Below are 23,501 nucleotides of genomic sequence, written 5' to 3'. Positions count from 1 at the left end.
AGATTTGCCTTGTAGACCATGGGCGATGGGCGCAAGTAAAAAAAAAAAATTAAATAACAAAAACATGTTTAGGGTTAGCTGAGAAAATTTGTTATTTAATTTTCTCTGCTAAAGTTTATTCTGTTGACGGAAGAACATCGTTTTTCAATTGGCAGTAAGAAATAGAATAAATTTCTTGAAACTATTAAATGAAACAGAGATTAAATTTATTTATTCCATCTACTCAAAGAAGTCCATTTGAATTTTTTACATTCTAAGTAATTTTTAACACAAAATTAAGCAATTTTTCTTGGATTTTCGACAAAAGGTGATGTAGCTTTCTTTTTCTAAAAACCTTAAATAAATGAGCCGTTTAATTGGAAAGTGGCCTAAGTCCATTTAAACTTAAATTGAGATGTTTAAGGGTTTGTGTTTCAAAGAAATTAAAAATATACATAGAGGATTCTAATGAGACATACTGATTAAGGTGTTTCATATTAAAATAATGGTAATTATTAAGTGAATAATGTACGTTTTCATACCAAGAATGGAGTTAGGTCACTTTCAAAATTAACAACCAGATTCGTTAAAATATTTCAAGGAGCCCAAAGTCCATTCAACATAATTTAAGATGCTTCAAATTAAAAAAAAAAAAATACTCATTTTATTTTTCATATCTTCACAACACTTCAAAAACATAATTTATTCGATTAAAACATTTTTGACTACATAACGTAAAAAATTAGAAAATAATTTACTACTCATCTACATTTTGAGTTTATCTAAATAAAAGTACTTTTCAAAAGCGGTACAAAAAGTCTGCTCTTGGGTCGGCGGGCAATTCACCCAACAAAAAAATAAATAAATCGGCTAAATCAAAAAATCCAGTAGATCAGCCTGAAACTAGCAGTAAAGCCACAGTTGCCACGAATCCTTAAATAACCACATCTACACCGACTGCCTCAACCAGCAATAGTTCTAATAATGTAAAAAATCCACCTAACTACATTCCTTAGCCTCAAGGACTTTCTAATCCAGAACCACCTCCTATCATCCTGTCACTTGTAGCTTTCCTCAGGGTTCGGTCCTTGCGCCAGTTTTATTCAACATACATACTGCCCATATAGTCGGGACGAAATTTGTCGATGCTCAAATATTTGCATATATGATGACATAACCATATACTCGGCGAGCATGAATGCAGACAAGGCCATGGACCAGGCCGCTGCAGCGGCCCAACTCATCGCTAACAAAGTACGAGACATAAACATTCACATCAACCCACAAAAAACGGACGCCAAAAACTACCAACAAAGCACCCAAACTCAACGAACAGACAATACAAAACAAGAAACATCTCACATACCTCGGCATTAGGCTAGAAACACATCTATCTTTCACTGCACACATACAGAACAGGATACAAATCGTCAAATCAACATCATACCAACTTAAACACCTCATCTACTCACCAGGGCTGTCACTCAGACCCAAATTACTCATCTACAAAGTAATACTATGACCAACACTCCTACACGACTCACCACAACTATATTTTCTCTACCCAACAGCCCTGAAATCACTACAACAATACAAAACAGTGCACTACAGAAGATATGCCGAGGGACATCTCTGGAAAGACGTAACATGACGCACATTCGAACGAATTACAGCTAGAAACTGTACAAAAACACATCACACGGAGACACATTAAATTCTTTGACAGTCTTCTTGCTTCCTTCAATCCAGTAATCCAGTCTATCACCCCATCCTCCCTTCCTGCGAGGTGGCAGGGCAGGAAAGGTTCCAAAACCCTATTAACATCACCTTCTGATGCACCCACTCCCCCTCTCCCACACTTCTTTTTCGACTTCAGGCTGTTTTCTTATTATTTTACCATTATCTATCGTCTTTATTAATTAATGCTTTTATTTTCTCTATATTCTATGCGATACAACACGAGGAGGTACCTCACCTCCGGATTTAAAAAAATAGTACCATTAGAATGGATATTTCCTAAGTAACAAAAAAAAAACCTCCTATCATTGTCAGTAGAATTAAAAATTGTTTTTGTTCGGTGAAGAAATTGCTAACTTGATCCGACAGCCAAACTTAAGAGGTTTCTCACGTGTCAAAGACATAAAGATCAACACAACCATTAAGGAAGATTAGAAAAATATTGTTAATATTAATTGACCCGAAAAACTACGACTTTCACTGTTTTAAATTAAAACAAGAGAAGGCATGCAGAGTGGTTTTAAGGGGTCTTCACTCATCTACTCCCACAGACGCTATCAAATCAGGCCTAGAAGAAATTAGCCACAATGTAAGAAATATATAGTGCGTTCTAAGCCCCCTGGCCTCTCATCCTCAACCTCAACTTCCACGACATCAATATCCTTCCCATCATCTACCCTTACGGGTAAAATTACCTCCACCACATCCACTCCCGGTTCCATCTCGTCTAGCTGCACCAACTAACTCCCAGTCCCAAATACCATTGAAAACCGAAACAGCTCCCCATACCTCAGCTCCGCATATATCACGACTTGCCCAGCCCTCACTCAGTACTTCTAGTCAAACAAACTATCCATCCCAAGCTCCTGATCCATACCCTCATAAGAGTCTTATCCGAAATCCCGCTTAATTTCCAACGATGAGCACAAAACCCCTAGCTGTCCTGTTATGGAATGCTAATGATCCACAAAATTACCGCGAAGAACTTGACTTATTCCTACATAATAAACACTTATTGACATAGCCCTACTGACTGAAACTCGTTTCACACAAAGGACACACTTTTACATACGTGACTAGAAAGGGTCAGAATTATAGATTGGCCACCTAGTTCTTCGGATTTTATATCATCGAAAATGTATGGGTGCACCTTGCTAGGACTGTTTACAGAGTAGTGGGTCAAACTTTCTCAAGAGTTGATTCGTCATCATTTTGACTCACTTCAAATCAAGAATTATTAATTATTTTTTACAAACAACCTAAAACAATGCTACATCTAGTACACATGCACAAAAATAACACATCTCCGGAATATAAAGAACGGTTGTCACGTCTTCTTGAAAATATTCCAGTACATTTTTTGATTAACACTGATGGTTAAAAGTAACCGCCTCGTCATCATCGTATCATTGGATGATCTTAACCTTCATGCCTTCATGGCATTACTTTTTTTCTATACGTCTCATTCCCTGGCTTTAGAATATTATTTACATTAGTGAATGAATAAATAAATTTAAAAAAATAGTATTTATTTATTTTATTTTTATTTATGTTGGAATCATGTGCATGAGTGCGTGAGTGAACGTATGTGGGTGTATGTGAGTGTGTGTAGCTTCTTACAATTCTCACAAACGGAGAAAATCGGTTCAAATTTGAGCAGAATACACACTACATATTAATAAAAAAAGTTATGTCAATGGTTAAAATTGATTAAGATAACAAATTTGGCGGTCTATCTTTTTGTCCCGGACTTTATGCTCTAAGTCACGCTTGTCTTCTTGCTTACCAGGCAGCTATTTCTTGGGCTCGTCTACATTTGTTTCTGTTATAGGGAAAGGGTAACCATAGCGACTGAGTTGGATAGGCTGTCGGTTGATAATACTGTTCAAAAACATCTAATTAGAAATGTCTAGTAAGGCGGGAACCTTATTTGTTTTTTCTTTGTTACTGTCTGCATCAGAAATCAGCTCAGCAGGATTTTCTTACTTTTTTTGTCCCCTAAGAGGTGTCCTGTGAACATTTATCTCATGGTAGGCAATTATCACTGTTTCTTTTATATATTTGGATGTGATGATGACAAAAACCTGTAAGTTTACTTTCAATGGAATTTGAAATTGAAATTGTAAATTTTAGCTCTTCCATTAGGGGCTGAAAACTTATGATTTCGTAAAAGATTTTGGCTTGGCTTATAATCTTATGTCAAGGTGTCTCTGAGAAAATACATGGGGGATAACTATATCTTCAACGAGAACTTGATGTTCCATGGTCTGTCTTGCCTGTGGTCACACAACAGGTCTAATTCAGGTCACATTAAATACTCTAAAGATCTGGCTGCTCAATTAAAATACCATATATGACCAGAATCATGAATAAAAATATTGACTTTGGGCCAGTTTTTAGGCTCAAAAACTCCACTGTGCGTCCCTTAGTAAGGTCACCGTACCTAGAGGCTGTATGAAGATCGACTGAAGACCTTAATTCAATATTACTTTACCCTGCAACATATATTTAATTAGTGTGAAGTGCTTAAGTACAATAGTACATAAGGTAAATATAAGTCACACAAAAGTCTTGACAAGTTAGATGAAATTGACAATCTGAATAGTGGATCCAATTCCTGTATATAATGATAGTAAATACTGGTCTATTTAAGTATACAAATCATTATTATAACTTTTTTTTTCTTATGTATAATTAAGTATATAGTATTGTCAAAGGATTATATTTTGTGGTCATATTTATTTGTTTCCAAGTATATTAAAGGTTCTTATTTTTTTTTCCTGTTATTATAGTTTATTTTCAAATTTATGTTCAAATAATAAAAACTTATTGATAGAACCGGTAATGAATTTTATCAACCAACTTAAATTACAAAGAGCTTAAAATAGTTTGGAAGCAATGGGAGTTTGATTTAAGTGTTGAAGTTTTATAGTTAAACCATAAATAAGTGAAAATTTACCAGATGATACTTTTATTAAATTAATTTTATTTACATTAAAAAGTTGTTTTGTAAACATTTCATATTTTTTTTTTTCAATACCTGTTTTAAATTTTGCCCCGCAAGATTCCTAAGACAGCCCAGTACTGTGCCAAGCGGCGCCTTCAGAGAGAAAGGTCTCAAAATTTACAGATCTACACCTATTACCACTTGCTACAGTCACAGAAATTCAGGTCATTTGTGAACTTCCTTAGAGATGCTCATTATTGATGGAATTCACAATTGCCGTACGTGAACTGAGAATTCAGGTCTCTAACAAATGAGCATCCATACTCTGTTGAACTTCAATTGCTGTGGCAACGGAAGGGCACACTATAGATGTATATATTTGGATTCTTCATATATGGTATTAGTTTTTTATAATAAATACACAGGAGGTAAGAAACAAAAACACCCAAACTCTGACTGTTCTCCCAGTAATATCAGACTCACACTCTCTCGGGTCAACTTCTCTAACTCATTAAATTAATCATTAAACACAAGGAAAAGGATTTGAGACGGATATAATGCTAAATGAGAAAACAAATGACGAATTATCTTACGTGAATCTAGACTCTCAAGACTGAAAAAATAATGGTATTGTATTCTTGATGTTCTGCCTCAGTGGTCGTTAAAACACTGTGATATTTTTCTAACCATTCCGTCAGCCACATAGCATAGATAAAGCGTTTTAAATTTGGGGTATTGAGTTCAAATTTATTACAATATGCAGCCAACGACTCACACAATGAAAATACAAAACTTTTATATATTTTACCCTGAGAAATATGGTACAGGTGGCAAACCAAATTTGCTCTGGCTGTCCTCCCAGTAATCTCAGTCTCACACCCTACCAACTTAGAAAAGTAAAAGTAAATAGTTTTATTTCATGTAAACAAACAATGTATAATCCACAAAAATATACACGAAATAATTTCACAACTGTTTTATTCCAGTTGACACTAAATATAATGTTATAGTAGAAAATAATTTTTTTTTTTTTTTTTTGCAATCTTCCATGTCATATATCCATTTAATACGACAGTAAATAGTCATTATTCTCAACAGGACGGTGATAGTAATGCAGAACGGATTGCTGAATTGTTGAATGAAGTTATTGAAACCGTTATTATTGTTAGGGTATTCCCCAGCAGGAGGACTCTCAATAGAATCAATAAAGTATTGTACATTGTTGACGGTTTGTTACAATGGCAGCCGTTGTACAAATTCCTAACAAGCTCCTGGCATCAGATCTTAACTACACAATCAGGTAAGATTTTTTTCAAATTTATTTATTGTAATTTACATCTGTACACAACAAAAAAATACAATAAGTAAACTGAATGAATGTTTGAGTGGAAACACTTGAATATTTTGGGAAGGAACCCCCCAATAGTGGGACTTTGAACATTAGTTTAAATTAGAACGTCCCGTGGCCATCTTATTTTCAGACGCCTCGGAGGGATTATCAGGGATTGTTAAGGATGAGATATTAAGAGCTAATGGGTTAGGATGGGTAAGGAGTTTGGAATAAAAAGATGCATATTTATTTCAGGCCAAACCTGCAACGAAAGGGATGTTAAGGTCTTTGTGGATGAGTTTATTTGTGAAGTAATAAGAAGCATCAAGGATTTTACGGAGAATTTTGGATTGTAAGAATTGGATACGGGAGGAATTTGATGGTTTTGTAGAGCTCCAGAGCTCAATTCTGTATGTCCAAACTGGTTTGATTATCATAGTATATAATAATTTTTTGTAAAGAATGGGAAGTTTACAACATTTATATAGTAGGTGTTGTAGTAATCGAAATCTACGAGCAGTTTTTATCGTTTCAGTCTTGTATGGGGATTCCAAGTCAAGGCTCTTGTCAAAATGGAGTCCTTAGTAGGGAATCTGTTCAACAGGCCTTAATGAAATATTTACAAAGGATACTGTAGGACTGGAGGGTAGAGGTATATGCCGGAGAGTAAAGGTGATCTGGTGGGATTTATTAGAATTTATTTTGATTCTTCAGTTTTGACATCATTCTTCAATGAATTCTATCTGTGTCTGTAGATTTTGTGATGCATTAGTATAGTAGCGTTGTTGTTTACAGAATGTACACTTATGTCATCAGCGTATGTTGTTAGGACTGTGTTAGGGTGGGTTGGGATATCTGCTATATATCATTCCCGCCATTCCCGTATAGAGAATGGGACCTGACAATACTACCTTGGGGTACATCGGCGGACTGAAGACATTGCGCAGGTTGTTCCGTTGGCCAATCAGAGTGAGGATGTTATCCTTCAACCATTTTCTCCCTCCTCTTTAATCGCTCCTGTACCCCTCTACCTCTTATTCACCCTCACTTTTTCCTTCGGGGTATGTCCTTCCGATCCTTGCCTTCTCATTGGCCAATCCCAGCTCCACTCCATTACTTCGGATCCCTGAGGAAGGGGAGGGTAGGTTCTTTTTTTGATGTTTAATATATTTTATGGCCTAGGTCATTGTGTTTAGGTTTCCTACTCCGGGGGGCTTTCCTTTTGATCCCGATCATTAGCAATTAGCTCTTTATGTCTTGGAGATAAGGAGTATGTGTGGTATACATTGTGGTCACTCTTTACCTGCTCGATTGGTACCTTTTCTTGATGTTTAATATATTTTATTGCCTGGATCATTGCCCTCAACCTTGGGAACAAACCTATTATCGTTTACGATACGCCGCTAAAACGTTTAAGTTGATGATCATAATATGAATAATATATAATACAATAGACTACTAAAATAACTTAATATGTCAAAATAAAAAAAATATTAGAAATAACGTCTTAAGGGACGCACAGTGGGACAAATGGTAGATCTAGCTGGACAAAAATAACTTTCTTTTCTGCATCTAGTGAATACAACATTTATTCGTAACGTTTCCTCTAAGACTGCTATTGGTAGTAAGAGGTGCCCGAAATCTTTTTTATTACGTTAAAACATTAGTTGATGATTCAAGGTCCTGCCTGCTAACCTATTTGAGTAGATTAGAGACGAAATAAGCTCAGTTTTGATTTTTTTTTCTCAGTGATTTATCATCAAAACTGATCAAATGAGTAATGAAGTTTCTTCTTGTAAGCAATTTCTGTTTAAGGTTGAGAGAAGATAAATTTTTAATTTATAAATAATGAAGTCGTTAAATCGTAAAGAGTCTAATTTGAGTTCTGTGGATGAATAAATATCAAATCAGCCAACTTTAGCTGCCTCGTGACTGGAGCGGCGTCGATTCGAATCCCTCCTAGGAAGTCGTCTTTTCATTCACTTAAGCAGGCGCAAATATGCAGGGGACTATGCTTGAAACGCTAATATTTTTTTTAAAACGGCTCATCTGATCATGTTCTAATGTTATATGGAAATTTGATGTTTTTGATCTTTCATATGGCCTCTGGGACGGAATGTACTTGGTATTGAATGGTCGTAGGCAGGATTTTTACTTCATAAAATTCAATCTGAATTTAAATTTTTAACAACAAAGTTTACCAATGGCTTGCACAATGAACATATAAGGCAGTTTTGCAATTATCTCTGATGATTTTTTGGACGCTCCATCTTTCCCTATCATTATCTTCCTAATTATAGCATGTTTACAGAAACAAATCATCTCTCCACTAAGCTCACTATTTTCTTTCTTTTTGTTTTTTGGGTTTCACAAATCCTCTGCTAACGCCCATGTGTACTAATGAATCTTCTATTTTTTAATGATCCCTTACCTCACCATTCTGTCATTTTATCTACAGTGTATCATCTGAATATTACCCATTTGAATGGGGTGATTCTAATCATGGGAAGGAGGGTCAAGTTTTCAGTTCGTGGGACCGCCACAGTAATAAAAGTCGACCCCCCCGGGTTGGATTCAAACCGGCCTCTTTGTTTCTGTTTAAACAAATCGATGGGTTGTCTGTGAAATTGATAACTAGGAATATTGAAACTTGGTGTAATCGATGAGGCTTCTTGCAAGTATATTCCTATTCCTTCCAGACGCCTAGGAGGATTACTAGGTAATGAAGGAGGAGCCAGGTTAGAAACGAGTTGGTTTGGGTGGTTGGGAAGTTTTCCATGGCAGGAATGGTATCTGGTTCTGGCCAAATCGGCAACATATGGGACATTGTGGTCCTGATGGATGATTTGATTTGTGACAAAGTAAGAAGCATTAAGGATTTTGGACTGTAAGGATTGGATTCGGGAGGAATTGGATGGTTTAGTGGAGCCCCATAGCTCAACTCCGCATGTCCAGATAGGCCTTCTTATAGTCATGTAGATTAGTCTTTTGTAATGGATTGGAAGTTTGGACCGTTTGTCTTCTAGAAACAGAATTATAAATTTCTTCTTGGTTTGTAGAAAGATCCTCGTGATAGGTCACCCCGTATCAAGTAAATAAAACACTAAGTAACTAATTAAAGTAAAAGCGATTTAATCCAAAAAACTATTTCTACAAGACTTACATACTTAAAAAAGTTATATAAATTATTGTAATTGCGCTCTTTTTTCCAAAAATAAGGTAGTGGTTAGTAACTTATTATGATTATTTTATTTTCGTGGGTTATATTTACAAAATCCCATTAAGGGAGCTTTTTTAAAGCGTGGTTTTGTTCTGCCCAGGAGGACATTATCTGCACGTGGTAAGTTATAGTTGAATTTGAAAAGAGCAAGTTAAACTGTGATAGGTTTCCAAAGGAGTTCATGAAATTATTAACATTAAAAATTAATATTTAAAAAAATTGCAGAGAGGAAGTATGAATATGACGGATAATAATTTTTTTAAATTAACTCGTGGCTGGAAAAAGATTAATTTGAATTTTTGCCCATCATATCATTCGCTCACCACTGGTCAACGTCATCTAAGCCTCTCCGGTCATATCCTAAATGATTACTATTATGAAAACCACGTACTTATATAGGCAAAATTGATGAGTGTGTCAAGTATAGGTAGGTCAGTACTGAAATTAAAGGTAGTTAAATGTATTATAAAGTAATATATAATGTTTATCTTCGCAGGTATAGTAGTTTTATGACATTTGCACATTAATATGAATTTTTCAGAAATTTTGTCCGAACAACTAGAAATCAATTATTTTTTTATTATATTGATATAAAATCTTGCTTTTTAAAAAAATGTGTCTCAAAAACTATTGAACGTTATAAGCTCTATTAGGGCTAATATTTTAGCAAATTTATTCTACTTTAAATGATGTTTTATTACATTTTCCAGTATTGTTGGTAGTTGTAAAGATATGGAGCTCCGAAATCAATTTTTTTTTTTTACGTTTTGAAACTGCTGCCATATCTTATCCTCCCAAACTATATTTGACAAACTCATTAACTTTGACTAGTAATTTTACACAATTTTCATTGGAATAATCAAAAATTGGGGTGAAATAACTTTTTTGTTTTCCACCGGGCTTGTGTACTGTATCTACCTAAAAACATTAACCCTACTCTTGAGTAAATTTACTTACCTCTAACCTCTAATTTAACTCCTTACGTTTCTAATCACTCATAGCCTCTAAAAAGTGGACACCTTTTAATTGGATGATAAACCTGTTTTTTTTTGTTTTGTTTTTTCAGTTCCCTCTAAAACAGAAACTAAAAGACATGAATTAGAAAGTTGCATTGCATTTGTTACATAAATCGAATTAGAGAGAGAGAGAAAGAAATTTATTCAATCATGCTGCCCAAATACATCGGGTTGCTACATTACACAGCATACTGATCAATCCGTGATCGGACATATATAAATTTATAAATTAATTTTTTTATATGATACAATATAATAGAAAGATATAATTTTTTTTTTCCCACAGTATTCTTTTACAATTAATATCAGTCTACAAACTAAATACAAGCTTTTCAATTTATTCCTTTTTTTTTCTTTCCCTTCCATTTTACAACCCTTATTTCATTTTAAAAATAACAAAGTAGTAAATAAATAAATAATAATAAATAATAAGTAAATAATAAGTAAATAAATAATATAATAAATAAATAAACCTTTTTCTACCGTTTGTACTTAAGGTATACAATGAGATACTGAGCTGTGATGGGTTCATTCTGTGAGAATACTAATAAAAAAGAATTTGGAATAGAGGGTCCTCCGCGGAATGGTTGAACAAAGAAGAACTAATAAAACAATTAATAGTTATTGACAAAAGATAATAAAAAATAGTCAGAAGTCGAAAAATAGCAGGGATAAATAGGAGGGGAAAAATAGGAGGGGGAGGGGATTCAAGAGAAGAGAAAGGAGCTAGAGGGGTATTTATGGGAGTTTTGAGGCCCTTTCTGCCCTGCCACCTCGCAGGAAGGGGGGGATGGGGTGTTTGGTCGGAAGATTGGATTGAAGGAAGCATGGAGACTGTCAAAGAACTTGATGTGTCTCCGTGTAATGTGCTGTTGTACAGTTTCTAGTTGAAATTGAGAGAATAAAAAGGAAGAAAAATCTGGCGACTGAGCATTTCTGACCTAATCGGTGAATGGTGTGTGCTCGTTGCTGATGAGATGCCACATCCCCTTCCAATGAACACGAATAACTTTATAAGAGTATTTTAGGCTATTGATTTGAAAATAAATAATATTAACTCATTTAACTGACTTAAGGTAAAAAAAAAAAAATATTCCATCTAAAAATAAAATTTCGCTCAAAAATGGCTCTTAATTATTCTACAGCTTCCTTTAGCTCTCTCTAGTTAATAATTAAGTTAGATACAATTCAGTTTACTTTACGTTCAAGGGTTATTACCACAATGCAGTAAAATGGTAATATTTTCATTAAATATCTTCAAATCATCTGTTCATTTCCTTTGAAAGTTATGAAGAATCTTCTTCTTAATGGAAACTATTTTCAGATCGCTGAAGAGGAGGAACAACATGAGACTCCTATGTCATTATCCGTAAGAAAATTTTAAACTCATTAGTTTGTGTTTTGTATATGTTAGTTCAACTTGTGTTTATTTCTTTAACTTATATTTTGTATGTATTAGCTACAACTTTATTTGGAGCTATGATATTAAGATTAAGTAACGGTTTATTTTTCAACAGACCTTTACGTTTGAGATCTCCCTGAAAAAAAAATTATAATAATTAATTTTTGGTCTGTGTTTATCTATGCAAAGATTATTTCTTAAACAGGTAGATTTGTATCTTTTTTTTTGTTCTTAGGTTTTTTGGCTCATTTTTGTTTGCACAAATAACCCAAATATTTTGCCTTTTACTGGAAGATTATTGATTGACCGTGTGTGAAGATGAAAGGAATATGGTCCGGGTGCGGTCAAGAAAAACTCAAATAGTAGATTATATTAACAAAATTAGTATATTTCTACTATTTGAGTTTTTCTTGACCGCACCCGGACCATATTCCTTTCATTTTGCCTTTTATTGTACTTACGTGGCTATAAATAGAGGTCTCATTTCGTGCAATCACATCTTTTTTCTTCCCCTAGCTTCAAATTCACCCAAAGACATTCCAATAAGTTGCGAATTTTGAGATTTTTCTACTTGCAATTGCATTTTTGTTCATTTTTTGAGTTTTAACGTGTTTCTCTCACTCATTCTATCTCGTCTCTACTACCTAGTAAAAAAGTCTGGTGAAAAAAAAAAAAATCAATTATTTCACCACAATTTTTAATAACATTAATGAAAACTGGTACATCTTCTCATGTACCATAAGTTAAACTATTTAAAGAAAGATCTTTCTCGAGGATTTATACAAGTTGTCTTATGCCTCTTGTAAAATATTAGTATGGAGCTTTTCTGATTAAATAGTGGTCATTTAATAATATAATGGTGGTTTTAAATAATTTTTATTTGTTACATATATACATAACTGGTTTTCATATATGTATATATATTTTTTTTTTATCCCCTTTTTTATTATTTTAATATTATTATATTCTCATACTGTTTTTTTTCTAATTATATTTTACTTACTGTTATTACTATTTTACTTATTTTCTAATCATACTTTTTTTATTTTGTTTTGTACTTAGCTCAAATGAAGGCCTGAAATTCTGGTCTAAAGGTTGACAATAATAAAATTAGTTTTACTTATTTGCGTTGTTCATTGACCACATTCTCAACTATCTTCTCATATAATATCCACGGTCAACATCAAATACTTTGTTATACCATTTCCTTTGAAAGTTATGAAAAATCTTCTATCTTAATGGAAACTATTTTCAGATCGCTGAAGAGGAGGAACAACATGATATTGCAATGACATTATCCGTAAGAAAATTTTGTTACGTCTTTTTTGCCTATAATTTTGTTTTGCCTATTCAATTATAGGCTATTTGAGATTAAAAATAGTTTTGTTATGCTAGTATTTTTGCCTTGCTAAGGTATTTTTTAACTTTAAAAATTTATTAGTTGACTTTTTTTTTTTAAAAAAGTTTGTAACAAATTATAATTATAATATTGCTAGTCAAAATTGATGCGGAATAAAAATGGCAGCTGTTTCAAAAGGTTAAAAAGAATATTTTTTCCTTCGTAGCATCATATGCATGTACTTCCATGGTCGTAGGCAGGTTATATACATACACATTCATTCTGAAATGTTGGTAAATGAATGATATGCAATTCCGCATTCCAAGAAATACCCAACCATTTTAGTTCTACTTCATAAAATTCAATCATTACTTTTTAAATTTTTATTACCAATAATCATAATAAATTATTGAAAATGAAACAACACTGAATTCAAATAGGTAACAACAAAGTTTAACCAATGGCTAACACAAAGAAAATATAAGGCAGTTTTGCACTTTTCATCTCTGATGGTTTTTCGGACGCCACCATCTTTCCCTGCCATTACCTTCTTAATTATAGCATGTTTTAAAGAAACCATCTATCAAATAAGGTCACTATTTTCTTTATTTTTTTCCCTGGGTCCATAAATCTAGAGGGGTCCACAGCTCCCCCTTACGTTTATGCCCATTTGTACAAAGATTTTCACTTATCTCCAGCTACCGTGAGTTTTGTAAACCTTGAAAGACATGTTGAAGCAGCCATTAGCATGTAGTCCTCAAAAAAGATGGAATTTTACTCCAAGATTTTAATTCTAGGAAATCAAGAAATGTTTATTTCTAATACCTATCTTCTAACCGGCACACGTCATCATTGGTATCGTCATTAATATACCTTTATTACCCTAAGCGTTAATTTATTTAGTAAATTAGATGAATTATTATTATTTCAGACTTTTGAGGAAAATATAGCGAAGGCTGAAAATGCCGCAGAAATGAATAAAAAAGATCTGGAGAAGGTTAGATTTTTTCTAAGGTTTCATTTTTTTTTTTTTTTTAAATTGTTTATTTAATGTAATTTACAACTGTACAAAATAATACAATAGGTAAATATGTAGTATGTTTCATATACACTTGAAAATCTTGGGAATGAAACACCCATTGGTGGTACTTCAAACATTAATTTAAATTAGAAGGTCCCGTGGCCATCTTCTTTTCAGACGCCTTCGAGGATTATCAGGGATTGTTAAGGATGAAAGATTAAGAATTAATGGGTTAGGATGGTTAAGGAGTTTGGAATGAAAAGACGCATATCTGTTTTGGGTCAAATCTGCAACGAATGGGATTTTAAGGTCTTTGTGAATGAGTTTATTTGTGATATCATAAGGAGCATCAAGGATTTTACGTAGGATTTTGGATTGTAACGATTGGATGCGGGAAGAACTTGATGGTTTGGTGGAGCCCCAGAGCTCAATTCCATATGTCCAAATTGGTCTGATTATTGTAGTGTATATTAATTTTTTGTAGTGAATGGGAAGTTTAGAGCGTTTGTCAAGTAAATGTAGGCTTCATTTTAAAATATTATGTCGGAAATTGATCGTTGTATTTATTAGCATAGTGAGGGGAATCCTAACAACAAAATCATGGTTGTAGTATTGTCTATATGCAAACTCCAACTATACCACTGGATAGCGCATGGGCCGAAGACTATAACATGGCAATTGGCAGTGCACAATTTTTATTTGGAGGAGCTATTTTCCTAAATTTTCATTATAGCCTTGTCCTATAACTTTCGATTCGGTTGATACTACTTCATTATTTATGTTTTAATCGATAGCTCTCGTCCTGGTCTCTCGATTATTTGCAATAAAATATTAGGATGAAGTGGTTATAGTGAATGGGGTTGAAGTTAGTAATTATGAAAACTGAACACAAAGTCAGTTGGTCAATGCAAGACATGAACCCATCCCACTAAAACCCCCAGAGAGGGACAGGCCTATTTGAAATATTTGCTTAGAGGAAAGAGGAGACTTCAAGATAGTGAAGTATCAAGCTGTTTTTCAATTTCAGGCGTTGTTTAAATATTGCTAGATTTAACTACCTTAAATCTCTTCTTCCCGTTTTCTATAACTTCCAGTGGGGAATCATAAATGTACATACAAGCAGGCAATAGATATTGATATAATAGTCATAAAAATCCCCAAAGTGAGTACATCGAGACCAGGGTCTCAGAGTGCTTGGTTAAGAACATTGTGGTTTCAAATCCTGCCTAAGTTAGTCAATGTTTATTTCATGAACAAATCTCAACATTCCCACTTTTGGACTTCAAATATAGGTCTTCAGCAAAAGACTAGCCAGAAAAAAATCTAGGTGTATTGTGTATTCCACGTCTTAGGCCTATATTAATAATTTTATAACATAATGATCAATTGTTCATTTGATTTTTTTCCAGATCCTGATGGTCAGAAAAAATATTTTCATCACAAATAAAACATGTAGATGCAAAGGACTTATTAGAATTCAAACATTTCCAAAATTTTCAATTTATTTATTTCTTAAATAAATCAAATTGTATCGGTGTATAGTCTCAACACTTTTTATTCCATTAACAGTGCAATGTTTCGGCCACTTCGGCCATCCTCAAGGACAATCTTCAAATATAAATTCTCACTTCCCATCAAAATTTAAAAATTGTTTTGCAGGCTATTTTGCACAAGTCATTAATTATAAGTCAAACACACTCTATTTTTATAAAACATCATTTTTAATTAATCCACACTATCACTATCATATAAGCAAACTATTTATAAATTATAAATAGTTTGTTTGTATTATAAAAAGTGTTGAGACTATACAAGAATACAATTTGATTTATTTAACAAGTAAATACCAGTCTCAAGAAATTGAAAAAATTATATTAATTTATTTTGTTAAACATATCTTTTTTTATTCAGTTGACTTTTTTATTCAATTATTTTTAAAACTGATTAAAAAATATACAAGATTAATGTGATTTATTTGTTTTTTTCTTTATTGCTCTAATCCCAAAAAAATTTGAATAATTATCGATCATTTGTGACCTTTAAAAACTGCAAATTAAGTATTACATATGCCCAATAATAATCAATGATTTTATTTTAATTAATTAAATTTTTTATACTTAATTATTATTTTGTAGACCGCTGCCTTAAAGGTAAAAAAGCCTGAATTTGGAGAAACCATTGAAGAAGAACTGGAGACACATGTGAAGAAGGTTAGTTCAGTAATGAGCTATCTTTGTAACATTTTTTTTTAAATTAATTTTTTTACATATGTATAAGTTGTTTACAGACATGATAGGAATTTGTTAATAAAATGAGACATTTGATTAATAGATTGGATTTCAAGATGTGATTGAAGAACTGAATGTACCAGTGAAGGAGGTTAGTTCAGTACTAAGCAATCTTTGTAACTTTTTTTATTTATTTATTAATTTTATTGATAGACTTTTCTTTTAGATATGATTGGAATTTGTTTTAAGTGAGATATTTAATAAATACTATAGACAAAGAAAATAATCTTCATAGCTAATGCTTTCTAAGCTGTAATTGAAAATTTCCAGAAAATTACATATTTTTATTTATGATATTTGGAATATTTGAATATTTTTAGGGTTGTTTCAGTCATTTTCAAAACTTGATTTTGAGGTGGTTGTCCCAATTCAAAATAAGTAAAATATCCTGTATTTAAAAACAATTTTTTCCATTTTGCAAAAGCTGTTTTACATTCTAAAAGCTATTACTTATAATAAAGCTATATAAAATGTTACTTTCATTATGGAAAAAATCATCTTTATTCAATGATTTTTTTATTTTCAAAAGTAATTTAAAATTTTACAAAATCAATGTATTTCATTTGTTATTTTTTCTTTACAGCCCTATCTCCAAATGCTTTGAATAATTATTGATCATTTTTCACCTTAAAAACTTCAAATTATATATTACACAAAATGTTCAAGTTGTTCAAGAACAACCCATGACTTTATTTTTATTATTATTGTTAGTTAATTTTTTGACTCAAAATTATTTTTTTTTAGTCTTTTTCAAGAAAGAAAGGGAAGTCAGAATCGAGTAAAGAAGTACTTCCAGAATCACCTGAAGAAGAACTGATGACATCTTCAGAGGAGGTTAGATTAGTACTAACATATTTTTAAATTAATTAATTTAATTGATACATACGTTGAGATATGGTTGGAATTTTTTTTTAATAAGAGATATTTGTTGAATCCTATGAATAAAGAAAATTACATATTTATTATCTACATTATTACATCTCATAACTAAAGCTCCCAAAGTTTTATATAAAATTTTACAGAAAATATACTCTATTGGATAAAATTATTTATGATGTTTCAGGTGATTTTTTTTTTTTGGGTCATTTTTAAAACCAATGAAAAATTTTACTATTTATCCTGTCATTGAGTAATATATATTTTTTCTTTAAATCTACTGACCAAAAAATGGGTGGCTTACTCTAATTTATAAAATATGAAATATTTAAAAACTCTTGTATCCTGCAGCACATTCTGAGTGATATCAAACGTAACCAGGCTATTTAAATGATTCTTTTATTATAAAAAAAAAAAAAAAACATCTAAAATTACTGGCTGTAATGGAGTAAAGTTTTTTGTGATGTGATAATGTGTGGAATGTCTTTTCTTCTTACTGAGAGAAACATGTTTATCACATAGCCTGTTTGTGGATTGCTTTTAGGATGCATTGCAATATAAACAATTTTAATTTTAAAAATTAATGAAGTTTTAAAAAATAGGGTATTAATTAATTTTATGGGTCAGCATAGCTTCCTCATCATTTCTCTACTGAGAAGGAAGGAACAAAATCATCTATATTTCAAGGTTTAAGAATAAATTTTAGTACTTTTCTTCTTACCTTCTATCGTTTTTCTTTCGGAAAGTTAAAATGATAACAATCCATTTCATTGCAATGTACTATCATTATTATTTAAGGAGCTGCTGTGACTTTTACCAATATAGTTGATGCAGTTACTACTCACTGAATAAAGTGGTATACTTTCTATATTGAATATCTTATAAACAATAATAAAAAAAATTCAATTAATCTTTCCTGAGTAATATTTTGCCAATGTCATTAAACTTCTAATTTCCTGATAGTTGTAACTATCGATGACTTATGATTTACGATTTATTTTCTGAATTTTGAATATTACTGAATTTCAGTATTTTTATTTTTAGTAATCTCATTTGTCAGTTAATAATACAATCTACAGGAGGAATTTGAAATATTCAAGTTAATAAAAAAACAATACTTTGGCTCATGCTGAAGCAAAATTAGTGGATGAAATCTGATAAAATTAATCCACAGCATATCTCCATATTTGGACCAAATCAGTCATTATTTACTACTATATTCCCATATCTGCTTCTGTTATAATTAACCCTCCTTTGGGTTCAGTGTTATATATTTTACCAATAGGCATGGGGTATAAGAATGATGACTTTGCAATTCCACATTCTCAATTGGTTCATAATAATAATGTAACGTAGCGCAGCTTATTTAAAATAATGATCAATCTTGTAAATCTATAGCTTTAAGTATAGCATCAGTAAATTATAAAAATAATCAATTATCATTTGTAATGATAATAATAAATGAATGTGATTTTGATTATTACATTTTTTTTCTTTTACTAGGGATAGGGTTATCCACAGTGATAAATGATTTTAACATCTTGGTCATATGAACCCTTAAGGTTTACAAATAGGTATTTTAATATAATCATTTTCGAGCAAAAATAGAAATAATAATAATAACACAGTTCTACAAAAAGTAACTTCGGGAAATTGAATTTAATAATTTTGGCTGGTTTTCATGTTTTTTGGTGTGCTGAAACCAACTAAAATCATTATTTCCTCTAACCCTGAAATGGAGGATTCACCACTGAATTTTTGTGCAATCCCATGGTTATAGTGCCTGATTTGAAACTCAGAAATCATAAAAATGTTAGGTAGGTGTTAAACTCATATGGGCTGCACAAGATAATTTTAAATTATTGCATTCAAATTCTCATCCTTTGAATGATTGAACAATTTAATATATTGAACAAATTCTAATTCTTTGAAGTTGTGATTGATCAGTTTTATCTAAGGGAAACTGTAAATGATGTGTCATAAAACAGGGATAAGATATCTTAAATTAAATAAATAAATTAAATCTTAAATTAAATTAAAAAAACTATGATTGGTGTTCATTATACTTTTAATTATAATTATTTTTAGATTAAAAGGCCAGATGGAAAATTAAAAATGTATGACAAAGACGTACAAGAGGTAAGATTAGTTGCAAATTTTCATTGTAACATATTTTAAAAACCATTTTCTTTATTTGATTCTATCCATTCATCAGTATTTCTTTGTAATAGGCTCAGTTCTCTTAATATTATACTTGTAAATACAATTACTTTTAGATTAAGGAAAGTTAGAAATATATGACAAAGAAGGGCTGAAAGTAAGATTTGATCTTCAATTTATCTTTAATATATTGTTTAGTGCAAGAGGTAAGATTTTTTCCAAACTTTCTCTCTAACTTGACTACTTTGACTACTTTCTTTACTTGATTCTTAATATATCTGTGTAATAGACTCAATTATGTTAACACTATACTTTTAGTGATAATTATTTTTAGGTTGAAAGACCGGAAAACAAATTTAATAAGTATGATAAAGAAGAGCAGGAGGTAAGATTTGTTCCAAACTTTCTCTCTAACGTATTGTTTACATTTTTTTAAACTATTTTATTTATTAGATTCTCTATATTAATCAATATTTCTGTGTAATAGGCTCAGTTCTCTTAATATTGTAATTTTAATTATATTTATTTTTAGATCGAAAAGCAGGAAAAAAAATTAGGAATTCATGATGAAGTAGAGCAGGAGGTAAGATTTGTTCCAAACTTTCTCCCTAACGTATTGTTTAAATTTTTTAAAAACTATTTTCTTTACTAGATTCTCTCTATTAATCAATATTTTTGTGTAATAGTCTCAGTTCTCTTAAGATAGTATTATACTTCTTTATACTACTTATGATTATTTTTAGGTCAAAAAGCAGGAAAAAAAATTAGAAATTCATGATAAAGAAGAGCAGGAGGTAAGATTAGTTCCAAACATTCTATATAATGTTGTTTAAATTTTTTTTTTTTAAACTATTTTCTGTATTAATCTATATTTCTTTGTAATAGGCTTAGTTTTCTTAATATTATGCTTCTAATCATAATTATTTTTAGAATGAAATACAGGAAAAAAAATCAAAAACATTTACTAAAGAACAGCAGGAGGTAAGATCTATTTAAAAATTTCTGTCTAGCATATTGTTTACATTTTTGTTTAAACTATTATCTTTACTTGATTCTCTCAAGTAGTGAGTCAACCCAGTGGGTTTAAAAGTTCTCTGAGGTCCACTGAGCCATTATAAAGTAAGTACCCTTAATTGAGGAAAAATCTGACAGTTAAGCAAGAACAATATAAAAAATCTCCTCCTTGTAAAACTATTGTTCAAGAAACAGCAGTTCTTTATTGTACCTCTAACCCTTCATGAGTTGTAGCAGTACAGATTTTCATTTTTAATTTCAAAGCAAGAAGAAAGAGCCTTCAATTTTTCCAGATCATTTTAATAAATTTATTTTGGAGATTCTAGATCCTCTGCATGTCTTGATTAATTTGGTAGCATTTCTTTGATTGCTGTTTCTTATATTTCTATATGGTGCAAAAATGTGATTTAACATTGATAATTATTTTTTATTTCTTTATACATTTATTTATATTTAACCAGGTAATTTTTTGTTGAAGTCAGTATCTTATCTTTATTTTTATTTGCTTTAAATGACACTCTATCAGTAATATTTAAATCTATCATTTTATAATACTTGTAATATTTCAATATATCAATGGTATTGTATCGAACATCCTCGGTCAATCCAAGATTGTAAAAAGGAATTTTTTTTTATTGAAATTTACAACTTTATTAACATAAACATACATCTATAGAGATCACTTGTAGAGAAACTACCCATTAGTAGCACTTTAATTACATTACTACATTTGAAGGTCTCCAGGCCATCTTATGTCCTATGTTTCAGTTGATAGGTTTACCACATAGGGTAAAAGTGATTAGATAGGATTTATTTTAATCCTCCAATTTCGACACCAGTCTTTGAAGTTTTTGATATGGGATTAGAGAGTTGAGGATGCAATTAAAGTGTTATTATTAACTGCGAGCATATATAAAAGAATATATCTCAAATTTCAAACTCATACACATTAGGTAAAAACTAAAATGTTGTCAGTACTTAACTTTTGTTATAGTTATGTTTCAAGAAGTTAGTTATTTCATTTTGAAATTTGGATGAGAGCAGACATATCTCCCCATACTTTTTTATATTTCATTTGTTGTTATTGTAATTAGTATTATTTTAATTTATTTATATTTAAGGGCTTTTATTTCCAATTTTTCAATTATATATTATTGAAAAGTATGTCCCAGAATAAATAAAGAATTCATTATTGTGTTTGTTTTACATAAGACAAACTAGTTCGTTTATTTGTTAATAATATATTATTGTTTATTTACAGGGTTTATCCATTGTGAGGGAAAATCTCAAAGAAATACCAGACATGACAGATAGTGAATTACTTCGTCTTATCAAGAGTAGGAAAAGAAATATATTGATGAGTGCTGTAAGGGCTGGTAATTTAAAATTGACCTTAACCCTGTTGAAGCTCGGTGCTTCATATGAAATTGCAGACCGTAAAGGGCTGTATCCCATGCATGTAGCAGCAGAAAAAGGTTATGAGGACATTTTAGAACTTCTATTGTATTGGGGAGCTGACATAAATAAATTAGACCTGACTGGGTATACAGTTCTGCACAGAGCTACCCTGAGAGGACAGACTTCAATGGTTAAGTGGATACTAACCCAAAATATCAACGTGAATCAAACCAATCGAGCTGGATGGACTGCAATGCACTTGGCAGCATGCGGAGGTCATCTAAATATTGCAAAGTTACTAGTTAAAGCTGGGGCTAATGTTAATGCAAGAGATCAGGATGGATGGACACCTCTGTTTTTAGCTACATTATATAAAAGAAATTTAATGGTAGATTATCTAAGGTCTGTTGGAGGCATTTGATCTATACACGTGTATGTTTTCTTTTTTATGTTGTAGTAATAACAACGCTTTGTTTTTATGTTTTTTTAACTTTATTTTTAATTTAATTCTTAATAGGCTATAATACTGTAAATCGTTAGATACAGCATTTCATGATGTAATTTCATAGGGTTCTCTTAAAGATTTACCAACTATATATATTCCCATACCTCCTTAATATTCCTCTACAATTTTTCTTTATTTAATATGAATCAAAAGTAATAATATTAATACTAATTATAATATTAATATTATCAAAGATTCTATAACCCATAGAAGTGTCTCAAGGATACACCTATGTAACTTCATATTCTTTCTATCATCATAGAATGAACATATAACTGATATGTATCGAAATACCAGCTTCGGATAAGAGGAAATGGAAGTTAAATGTAATTAAACAAGGGGGGGTTTTGTCGGCATTTCACACCTAATAGTAAGTTTGTATCCAACAGGTGGGACACTGGTTCATACAGCATATCAAAGAGGTTCCATAAATGTACCAACTTACCAGGTAGAAGGACACCTGGGAGGCAGGTTAACCTATACGGAGTACCTGTGTTTACCATGCATACTGCTTATCTCCAAATAATAAAGCAAAGGAAAACCGCCTGGATGGTGATGTGAAAACTGTTCCATGCCCAGAATAGACTGAAGCCAATGGGATGACGAGAAAGAAAGGAGAGAGGAAAAAAGGACACCCAAAGACACACAGACAGTCAGATACAGACAGGGGAGTCACAAGTCCGCCGGAGGTAGTACAGAGGTCCAGAGAGATGTAGACGACATTGGACAACTAGGCAAGAACACTCAAGGCAGAAAAGGAAGATCCACAGAGATAGACCCCACCAGAGAGGAGAAGAGGATCTGATACCCCTTAGCTCATCAGATACTTAAGATTTTTCAGTTTGTATTTTGAATGGCAATCATAATCATTAAACTTAGAATCAATACAAGGGATGTGACGGCGGTGCGGGTTGGGGCGTAGGTCCCAGTGGGCTCGGTTCGGAACGTTATGGGTTCGATTCCCACCTGGACCAGTTAATATTTATTTTTCGGTGGTCACGAAAAATTAATCTTGACACTCCCACCTTGGTTAGATGAATATAAAATATCTCTGCTGGTATTCTAAATGCATAGCATAGTAATTAAACTTTAGGTAAATTGGTCTTCCATGCTCTCCCATAGATTATTATAGTTCAAATTGTATCTAGTTATAAATATAAACTAATGTAAACAAGACTTCACTTTATAATTTTGAATCCTTGCATGCCCACCTCATTATCATAACCTACTAAATTGGTAAACAGATACCTAAAGAAGAACTCCATTGTT

The 23,501-nt window shown here is 31.8% G+C and overlaps 1 protein-coding gene across 7 annotated transcripts in view; it reads left to right on the top strand.

Moving 5' to 3' along the window:
* LOC106684170 (receptor-interacting serine/threonine-protein kinase 4) overlaps positions 1-22,206 on the top strand; it is a 34,989-nt gene extending 12,783 nt beyond the window's left edge. For 2 of the 7 annotated variants that reach the window (XM_014426098.2, XM_014426097.2), the window contains exons 2-14: positions 5,762-5,963; positions 11,554-11,598; positions 12,887-12,931; positions 13,902-13,967; positions 16,127-16,201; positions 16,323-16,370; positions 17,024-17,113; positions 19,244-19,294; positions 19,650-19,700; positions 19,848-19,898; positions 20,059-20,109; positions 20,246-20,296; positions 21,591-22,206. In XM_014426098.2, the coding sequence (XP_014281584.1) occupies positions 11,587-11,598; positions 12,887-12,931; positions 13,902-13,967; positions 16,127-16,201; positions 16,323-16,370; positions 17,024-17,113; positions 19,244-19,294; positions 19,650-19,700; positions 19,848-19,898; positions 20,059-20,109; positions 20,246-20,296; positions 21,591-22,148 (1,149 nt within the window). In that variant the 5' untranslated portion in view covers positions 5,762-5,963; positions 11,554-11,586 and the 3' untranslated portion in view covers positions 22,149-22,206. The remainder of the gene's footprint in view (positions 1-5,761; positions 5,964-11,553; positions 11,599-12,886; positions 12,932-13,901; positions 13,968-16,126; positions 16,202-16,322; positions 16,371-17,023; positions 17,114-19,243; positions 19,295-19,649; positions 19,701-19,847; positions 19,899-20,058; positions 20,110-20,245; positions 20,297-21,590) is intronic. The other 5 variants (XM_067050225.1, XM_067050226.1, XM_067050229.1 and 2 more) reach the window with 5 other exon arrangements.
* Positions 22,207-23,501: the final 1,295 nt, after the last annotated feature.

The sequence above is a fragment of the Halyomorpha halys genome, unplaced genomic scaffold (genome assembly GCF_000696795.3).
Source record: "Halyomorpha halys isolate HHAL.00 unplaced genomic scaffold, Hhal_1.1 Scaffold550.1, whole genome shotgun sequence".
NCBI classification, from domain to species: Eukaryota; Metazoa; Arthropoda; class Insecta; order Hemiptera; family Pentatomidae; genus Halyomorpha; species Halyomorpha halys.
Note: the sequence above shows the minus strand (reverse complement) of the source record. Positions and strands in the feature narration are given on the sequence as shown.